Here is a 9,956-nt window from a genome sequence, read left to right on the forward strand (position 1 = left end):
AAGTCAAGCGATCCAATCCAGCTTTCTGCTAGAAAAATCAGCTTTATTCATTTGGGAAACTAAAGAGCCTTGAACTGGCTTCTCATTCCTGCTTAATAAACTTGGCATAAAACTAACACAGCATTCAAAAAAATCTTTGTCACTTGTTTAAGCTGAATTAGCCTGCTTGGGGCAGGGGGTGCAATGTCAAAAGCCCCATATTTGGGAGGAAGAAGACTCTCAGAGCTATTAACACAGTCCACTGAACTTGAGAGATTCTCACTCACTCCAAACATTATAATCCCTATCAAAATTACCTGACTTCCAGGAGAATAATCAACTGCACAAGGAGCAAGACAGGAAACAGGCTAAGTATTAGTTCTAGAAGTATAAAAGGGCAGAAATAGAGAATGCAACTATGAACCAACAGTGTTTATTGGCACAGAAAAAAGGCAACTTGGCAAATATTCAAGGAAAGAATCTATTGTATATGAATGGCACCAATAAGGCACCACCTAAAGTACAGTATCTGTAGATACTGTAAATACCAGACAGAAAATACCAAACAAATGACAATTTAAAATTCATATGACAGAAAACTGAAAAAAAAATATTATCTTGTGAGTTGCTTGTCTACCTTCCAATGAATTTATGATTGCTTGCACATCTGTATGGGGTATAAGGCAGAGCAATAGTTTCAATGCCCCTTTTTCCAATACCCAAGATTCAGATGAAGCATATAATCTATTTTACTCCTTTCCAAGGGTAAGAAAATTATCTTGGACTAAGTTTTATGAATGATTTTTCATAGAGATTTCTATAAAACTCCTGACTTTATATATGCTACTTGTTAAGATGAGGTAGATGAAATTAAAGCTATTTCAGAGAAGATAGGACAGCAACTCTTAGCATACAAGTCATTAACATCTACATTAATATAGTAGAAATCAAATGCAATACTTCTAAATTTCTATTTTAACTTATAAGCCACAGAGTTATTGACAGTTATTATTAACTCTGCACATTAGGTTACTGAAACATTCTGCTAATTGAGTCACACATGTGACTATGTATGTTACTCCCAATTCATGTTATCACCTCAAAAAAGAATCCACAACTCAAAGAGCCTTTCAGTCATCCAGAATTCAACAATCAGCAGAGCAATTAATCACAGTGCTTTAAAATTATTTTGTAGTTTTTCCCAATGCTTTATTGAGAAATGAATTGCAATACTAATACACTATCAGTCACATAACTGAAGGAGTTAAGTGCTACTCAAACCACAGTAAGACAAGGCAGAGGCTGTTTTTTCCCTTGTTGGAAGAAAAGCAGGATTTCAAAAACTCTTATTATTTACACTGTAAGATGTGGAACAGCATAAAATCAAATTTGTGTAACACATATATGTAGGTACACAAAAATCACAAGTGAGCAATTTAGATCTATATAAGATCCTGTAAGACTCAAACTAGCCAGCACTAACCCTGTGAGACTTAGCTATTAGCTAAGAAGCAGCAAGGAGCACAGCTGCTGCTAGGTGGTAGGGAGGAGGTTACTCCCCAGGGCTTTACACAGTAGTTCTCACAGAACTCTGCAGGTGCTTGAAAACATCTAGGATGAGATATTGGACTTGTGAGATATGGATTATAACCAATTAAAGTTTGTGGCTTGCTAGTGTGAGGTTTTAACTTAGCCAATAGTGTGTGGCTTTAGCCTTATATAAAGCATGTGTGGTGCATAATAAATGGGCATTCGCTCGATCACATTGATCTGTATGTGGTGTCCAGTTCCTCTGCCGTATATTTACTTATTTCTTTACATATAAATGTTACATATTTTCCTGCTGTTTACAGGTATGTACCATGACTTGTTTTGAGAGAGCAGATTAAAATATTTAGTAGTAGGAAACTGTTGTTTCAGATACTCTTTCTAATAACTTCCTAATGCTGTATGTACAGAGCATTTAAGTTAAATAGAGCCCCAGCCTTGTACTGAAACAAAAATTATGAGCAAATTCTTTGTAATTTTGAAAGAGACAAGGGTCACTCTGCATTAGCAACTGTAAGACCTCTTGGCTGCAAATCAGAAGTCAGGAACTGAAAGACCACATTCTTTCTGTTGGACTGATTTATTGCCTCCACAAAGTTTCTAGTTGCAAGACTGCTGAAGGCTGCTCCTTGAAGAGTTTTGCCTGGCATGATATAAGTAAGATTAGGACTGTGATAAACATGCTACTACTCATGTCAAAGTTAGTCTGACATTTTCTTTTCTAGTATACAAGATAGGGCATGAAATCTTAAGGAACTTTTTACTTCAAAAAATATTCTCAAAGTTTTTATTCTTCCTTATTGAAGCTCATCAGTAGCAACACAGGATTTTTTGTTGTTTTTAATTTAAATCTAAACTGTGAGATACAGTGAGTTTCTGGTCAACACATCTTTTGACAGCATTTAGTGAAATATTAACATAATCAATGTTCAAGAGGAGAATCTGTGTAAGTGTTCTTGCAGAAAATTGTTGATTATTCCTAAATGGAAACAAATTGTGATGGCATCATAGGACAGGAAATAAAGGAATCCAAGTACAGTCAAGTCCCAGAGGATACTTTTAGAGGAGACTGAACACAACTGATTCCTCTCTATTAAGCAAGAATTTCACAAACACTGTTACAGATTTTTCTCCAAGGGACTGAGAGTTGGCAACTCTCATATAATACACTTCATTAGCACTAAGTGAGAGTCACCATGTGGTTAGGATTCAAAATTTCAATCCAGTAGCCATCAGGATCCTGAACAAATGCAAGTCCTTTCATTTTACCTATTAGGGGGGAAAAAAAGATAAAGTTAAGACTACATAACTGGTTCTTAATGTCAAATATGACTACTTTGAAAAATATTTCTCCTTTCTTTTGCATGAGAATTAGTTCAAATTTAGACAGATAAATCTAAAAACATCCAGATTAGTTTTTAATCAGCATTAGATCTTTGTATGCTAAACTGTCAATCTTACTCTCAGTAAGCAGTAGTTTAAAGTCACTTTGCCATTCCACCTTTTGTTGACTGAAGTTTTTTGTCTATGTTTCTCTGTTTATCCTCTAAATTCAGAAAAATATTTTTGTTCTCTGTGATGTTTTGACATATTTTCTTGAATTAGCTTTGCTGGTATAAAATCCTGTGTTCCTCTGCCACCATTCCTTCTCCCACCATTCCTGACTCCACACTGAAATGTTACATTAACATTTTTACCCCCCTGATGTGTTTTACAGTACACTTTTGCATCACTTCATAAAAGAAATGCAGTACAGGAATGATTTAAATTTTACTGTTGGAAAAAATACTGCTCATTAAAACAGGGTCCCCAAAAGTTGTCTTCAATAGTAGATCAGGATAGCACAGCTTAACATTTTAAAAGTGTTAACCACACACTTCTATTAGGCTATTTACTGTAACACAACAAACCTAGCTCTTAATATATTCTAGTCACAGAAACAACTGAGAGAATAGTATATGTTTGATCATTAATGCAGGGGAAAAAAACCACATTGGATCTCTCAGCCTGCTCCACAAACAAAGCAAAGTCCAAAATTTCCTACTCCTCCTTGGCATTTGCTCCATCAATTTTGTTCTTTAGTTTTCAAGAAGAGCTTTAGCTCTCCTCTGCCCCTTTACTGCTTCAAGAATTCCCTCCTGAGATTTATTCCATTTATAGTCTAAGCTTCACGTCCTACGTACTTTCATTCTGTATCACTTCACAGCTCTATGTCAACAACTCTCACTTCAAGTCTCTCAGGGTTTAACAGGTGCTGAACAAATTAAAAAGGTCTCAGAAACTCTAAAATGCTAGAAATACCAATTAGTAAATCAATAAATCTGTTTCCAAGTTAAGTTTTCCGCTATACTTCTTGTATTACACAGTGAATAAGATGAAAATCCCTTAAAGTGTCTTTTCGATTATTACTATTAAATGTCTGGTTAGGAACACATCAGTCCTAAAGATTTCATGAGATTTTCATAAAAGAGAATCCAGCTAAAAAATGCAAGACTTCTCACCACACATTTCTGCATTTTAGGCTATTTTGACATTATACTGAAGGTCAGGCTGTACACAGAAGGTACATGACTGATGAACTACTGTTACAGAGATAGATCTATTGCCAGTTTTGCACACTCTGTTAGGAGGTGCAGGAGTAACTGGTTCTAGAACCTTCTGCGCCGTGGCAACTACTAGAAACGTATTACCAAAAACTTATTACAGTTTTTCAGGAAGATCTACTAGACAGAATATACTAAAAACAAGGGAAAAAACTGACTTGCATTTCTGATCAAGACTTACCATCATCTGGTTTCTTCACAAATTTCACTCCTAGTTCTTCAAACCTCTTACAAGCTTTATAGACATCAGGAACAGCAATTCCAATGTGTCCTGTGAAACGTGGCAAAAAGAGTGAAATAGACTGGAAGTATTGCAGGGTGTTTTAGGAAAAAGTTTGCTCAGTATTTCACCCTGTGCAAAACTTTTACATGCTGGAGTTCACATAAGGTATGATTGTGTAGAAGAAAAATATTGCTTCCAAAAAGAAGAGCATTTGGGGTATTAACATTATTCTCCTTCAGAGAGTTAGTTGTCTTTTGATAATGACTTTTACAGTAAGAACTTTAGAGTTGAGATATCTCTAGCTGTTTAGAGAACAATATTATCTAGAGTAGGGAAAAATGAGATTTTCAATCAAACTGTTTTATCTGTATTTCCTTTCTCAAAGCACAGCTACATAACAGGATTTTGTTACATTTGCTCAGTTCAACAGTACAAGGAGTTTATCATTAATGTTGTACTTGCAGAGACTGACACTAGTGCTATGCAAGGCCTGAGCTTACAAGCCAATTCAGAAGCTTTAAATGTCAAGTGGATATATTGAGTATGAAACTTATTTTACAAGCAGTGACCTTTCAAGCACTCAGAGTATCAAATCAAGCCACACAAATAATATCCTCAGTGCTACAGAAAAACAGAATTGTCCTTCTAGCTTAAAACAGGTAACCAGTGCATTATAAATTAGAAATCCAAGTGTAAATCAGTTTAAACACCATGATAATCTAATACACAAGAACAATTGCTGTTCTTCTTTCAGTGCTTACAATTAACACGTGTTTGTTTGTCAAATGATTAGATTCTAAATAAGGAATGTAACTGTGGCTCATTGAAACATATTTGTTTACTTATTTTCATCATCTTTCACAGCATACATGCTGAAAGAAGACAGATAAAGGATGAAATGCAAGTTCCCCTCTTTGCTATAACTAGTTTGATTTCTCCAAAGTAACCTACTAGACAAGTCTTTATTTTCCAAACAAGTTTAAAACATTTTGTCTACTAATTCTCATTTTTAAAAACCTACAGTATATACTTACCCAATAATCTTTGCACAAAATTGATGTAGATGTTTTCTCAAAAACATTTTAAATTGCATTTTCATCCAATACACAAGAGAAGAAATGCAATCACAATAAACAAAAGCTTAAAAACTACAACACAAAAGTAAAGACCTACCAAATCCTCGGGGATCTGAATTGCCATTGTGGTAAGACTGATTTTCATCATTTTCAGTGCCCCAGTTGCTGTAAGAAGTAATTATTACATATTGAAGAAAAGCATCAAAATTAACAAATCTTAAATGTTCAGTTTCCCCAGAAGGGTAAGCTGTTTCTCCTAAGAAAGCAGAGAATTGCACCTGTTGGCTGCATTCATTAAGCTCTCAAGATTTTCCCTAGTTGTGGGTTCCTGGGATAAGCTTGGGGCTAATCCAGTATTTTCACAGCCCTTCACTAGTGTTCAGATTCCACATTTGAATGAGTCAGAAATATTCCTGTTTCATTCAGATTAAAGAGAAGGTTTTGCTGCACAAGTCAGTTTATCTACCCATCACTGGGGAACAAAAAGTGAGGGTAACAGGTCCTGGAGCTAAGTAAGACAGTGGGAGATTTGAGAGCTTCTTTCTGCACAATTACAGTGATTAGTAGCATTCACCAAATTGTGCCATGTATAAAGTGTACATTTTGACTTAACACCTCTTTTGATTAGAGTTCAAAAGCAATAGTTAGCTATTATTAGGATGTTTGGGGGATTCAAAATAAGGTCTAACTGAATGGGGTTTTCCTGTATTTCCCACCCAAGTGTCAAGCATACTCAAAATACAGAAAGGGCTGTTTCATATTTCTGTACCACTGTTCACCTAACAGTGAAAGCGCTCTGAAGCGAGGCAGACTAAGCTTTCCAAGTATCCAATCTCAGCCATATTTCAAGGCTATACGACAGTGAAGATGCATCCACAGTCCTGATTAATTCAATTCAACAGGATTTACACTTATCCAATTCTGTTTAATCACGGTTAGCTAAATGTCATCTCTCATTATATTAATACTTACTGTGTCAGTTCAAGTGTAGCTTTTCTAGAGAAGGTCCAAGGTGTTCTCTCAGTTTTATCTTTTGGGATATCATTTTTATCTTCATAGCCCAGGAAATACAGCGAGAACTTCATAGTAGGAAAGTCAAATTTTTGAAGCAGTCTAAACAGCAAAAAGGGTAATTGGGTAACTTGCAAATAATGCAAGGTGTTTCTGTTACAGAAGAATTATTTCTGTGAATTTTTGCCTTTCTGTGATCCACACCTTAAAATAGCTACATTTTAAACTATCAAATAAAACACTTCAGAACACAGTACAAATCTACAAAAATGAAAAGACTCAAATACTTAAAAGCCAAACTACCAGTAACTAAATAGCCAAGTCAGTACAAAGACTCAGGCCTTGAGGTTGTCACTCTATTTGTCTGTATTTCCATAGGAAAATCTTTAACCACTTTCAAGCTTCATCAAGGAAGAACAACACCTTCTTTGAAATTTACTCATTCTGGAGAGCTCACTGGCACCAGACAAAGTTTAAGAACACAGCAAACATACCTTTAGATGAAGTATCTTTATAGTTTCAATAGCTAGTTATAATGATAAAATCTGCCTCAAATGTGACAATTTATTCAACTAAAACCACTCAAGGTATACATTTTTATGTAGAACATTTAACTGGAACAAGTAGGTATGCAAAATGAATCTAATTTCTTTTTCAACTTACAACCTACTAAATTTTTATTTTCAGACATTTTCACTGCAGTGGAAGTAGTTTATTTTACTGGACTCATTTTAAGATGTTTAAAAACATAGTGAAATCTTGTTTTGAAATAACTCACATGAAATGCCAAGAAAGTGCAAAGGGGCTCAGCATAAACCAATTAAACTACTGCAGGGCATCTGCCTCCCAAAAGCCTTCTTCAAAAGACTGAGTTTGGACCTGGCCTCCACCCTCTATTGCCTTGTTCTTTTATGACTGGAGGTGGTTATAAGCCACCTCTGAGAACTAGTAGAAAACTTAATTTCAAGATTTATAGCAAGGACTCCAGATTATAAGCACTGTCATAACAGTTGCCAGTAAACTGCAGGCTTGGAAAGGAGGAAGTTAGCAAGTTGTACACTGATAACTAATGACCTATTTAAGAAAAAAGGAAATTTCTAGTCAAGGCCAATATTAGTTAATTTGCAGCTTAGGCATTTACTGTGCTGTTAGAGTCCTGATAGACTCTGCCAGACCATCCAACTGAGCATCAGCTGACAGGTTGACATTGCTTATGCAGTTAGACAAATTAGTATAATTACATCAAAATTAAAAAAAAAAAAAAAAACAAAAACAAAAAAAACCACCAAAACAAAAACCAAAACAAAACAGGAGGAAAGCCCAGTCTTATTGTGGCACACAACTTCTACTCACGTCATTCCAAGAACCCTTGTATAAAAATCCAACGATTTCTTAGGATCCTTTACTCTTAACATTGTCTGCTGAAACATAAAATCCTGTACGGAAGAAAGATTTATTATTCATACTTCAACCAGAACTGAATTATGAGTATTAACAAAGATGCCAGTTAGTAATGAGTCTAAAACCAGCAGGTTCAGAAGTAATAAACAGAGAACTACACTAAGTGTAAATAAAACTTTTTGTCCTGATCCTACACATACATATTTGTGTTAAATAAATATGCCTTTGTAACATAATGTTCAAAACAAATAAACAAAATCATGACTGGTATCACTCAATATATATTATCAGTGGTATCAAAAAAACGGTATCCTTCTTACATTTGTTATTCTTTTATGAGGCTGTAGAACACATGAACAACCTCACACGCAAGCAGAGCACACATGTGAATAATTAATATTGGGCCTCACAGCAGGCACAGAACTTAAACAGAGCTGAACTCCTTAACTCGTTATTTTTATTATTTCGTTGCACAGGTGTTGAATTTCTGTCAAGCTTGATGGTATTTTGGCAGCAAAACTGGCCTGCAACTCTGTAAAGATATTTTCCTGAAACCACAGGATAACTTTAAATACCAGGGGCTTGTGAACGACTAAGCGGATAAAAAGTGAGCGGCAGCGCAGTAGACAGAGGTAATGAGGGTGCGAAAAACCGCAGATGTAGAATAACTGAAATGCAATTACAACGTTCTTCTAATAGAAAATAAAATCGCTTGGGGTGTTTTGGGGTAGTTTTTTCTGCAACGGCGGCCGAAGCGTCCGTGGAGGGTTCGGGGCTCACGGGGCCCGGCCCGGCCTCCCTCCCGCCCGCACCTCCCCTGTGCTGAGCCGTGCTGGGCCGGCCCCGCCGCTCCGGGACTCGGGGTGCTCCGTGCCGAGCGTCACCCGGACGGACACCCTTCCGCTGCCCCGCCAGGCCCCCTCCCAGCCCCATGCCGCCTCCCTGCCGCCGCACGTCCGCCGGCACACAGCGGTGCGGGGCCGGGCACGGGCGGACACCGGCGCTGCCGCAGAGCAGCCGCCAGCAGCACCCGCACCCACCGCACCTTCGTGCTCGCATCCGGCTCCGAGCAGGCGCCGTAGGCGGCCTCGTCCGTGAGCCCGGTGAGCTCTGCGGGGGCCGCCATGGCGGGAGAAGAGGAGAAGGAGGAGGGGAAGGGAAGGACGAGGCGGTGAGAAGGCGGAGCTGCCTCCCGCCCCGCCCGCAGCCTTTCCCGCAGCGCCGCTCGCTGTCTCGTTCGCTGCCTCGCACGGCCGCCCGTGGAGCTCTTCGGTCAGGTCGAGCTCTACCTGTTCGTTAAGTAAGGAGCCTTAACGAGCCGTCAGGCTGAAGTCACCAAAACTGAACAATAACTGGGAGAAACGTAATTCTGGCAATGGGCCATCACGACATATTGACTGCCACCAATGGTCCAGTCTGGCCTCCAATCGGGATTCATGGAGACAAACCAGTCACGACGCTGCTGCTTCATCTGAGAACGCACGCAGAGTCAGTCTCGAGGAGAAAAGTCAACGCAGAAAGAACAGTTTCTCGCCAATATCGTCTAAGGAGACGTTCCGCTGTGCCTTTTGTGACAGGACTTGCCTATCCCGTATTGGCCTTTTTAGCCACCAGCACGCTTGCAGTAAGCGTGGGTAAAGCCCTTCCCAAATCTTCGTTCGTGAAGCCCAGCCATGAGATGAGATTGAGATGAGATGATGAGATGAGGCCATCACGGCCACCGACTCATTGAGTATCTCAAAAGGGACCCCAAACTCAAATGGAAGGAAGAACTGCGGCTGGGAGCTAACTAGCATGAGAAGAGAGAGCTATAACTAACAATTAGGGCGTTAAATACTAATTAATAGGAAAATTTTACAATTTGTAACCAGTAATGCTGATGCCATTGTAATATGCAACCAATGAATGCTCTGATGCCTTTGTTTGCTGAAATGTGCAAATAATGTAAGGGTTTAATGATCAGGGAGACAGCCTGGGTTACAACCTAGCTCCCTACTTTGTACAAACTAGAATAAGAACAGAAACACCTCATCTCAGTGTGTGAATGGGCGCTGCCCACCGGGTAAGTTCAGAATACCATAAGGACAAACGGGAAGGAGCCTCCCTAACTGTGGT

At 38.5% G+C, this 9,956-nt stretch overlaps 1 protein-coding gene across 1 annotated transcript; it reads right to left on the reverse strand.

Annotated features, from left to right (window-relative positions):
* Window positions 1–390: 390 nt before the first annotated feature.
* On the reverse strand, window positions 391–9,018 carry GLO1 (glyoxalase I). The gene is made up of 6 exons (XM_071576721.1): window positions 8,887–9,018; window positions 7,794–7,876; window positions 6,402–6,542; window positions 5,527–5,594; window positions 4,312–4,401; window positions 391–2,796 (listed from the first exon to the last, which is right to left on the reverse strand). The coding sequence occupies exons 1-6, from the start codon at window positions 8,965–8,967 to the stop codon at window positions 2,708–2,710; spliced, it is 552 nt and encodes a 183-aa protein (XP_071432822.1). The 5' UTR covers window positions 8,968–9,018; the 3' UTR covers window positions 391–2,707.
* Between the last annotated feature and the right edge of the window lie 938 nt (window positions 9,019–9,956).

This window comes from Pithys albifrons, chromosome 2 (genome assembly GCF_047495875.1).
Source record: "Pithys albifrons albifrons isolate INPA30051 chromosome 2, PitAlb_v1, whole genome shotgun sequence".
In the NCBI taxonomy this organism is placed as follows: Eukaryota; Metazoa; Chordata; class Aves; order Passeriformes; family Thamnophilidae; genus Pithys; species Pithys albifrons.

What these genes read in the sequence shown, in the direction of transcription:
- GLO1 (XM_071576721.1), bottom strand. Translation starts at nt 8,967, where the DNA reads ATGGCGGCCCCCGCAGAGCTCACCGGGCTCACGGACGAGGCCGCCTAC. An exon ending in ACAAGGGTTCTTGGAATGAC is followed by an intron (nt 6,543 to 7,793) that starts GTGAGTAGAAGT and finishes TTTGCTGTTTAG; the next exon opens with ACTGCTTCAAAAATTTGACT. An exon ending in TTCAGATCCCCGAGGATTTG is followed by an intron (nt 4,402 to 5,526) that starts GTAGGTCTTTAC and finishes CACGTTTCACAG; the next exon opens with GACACATTGGAATTGCTGTT.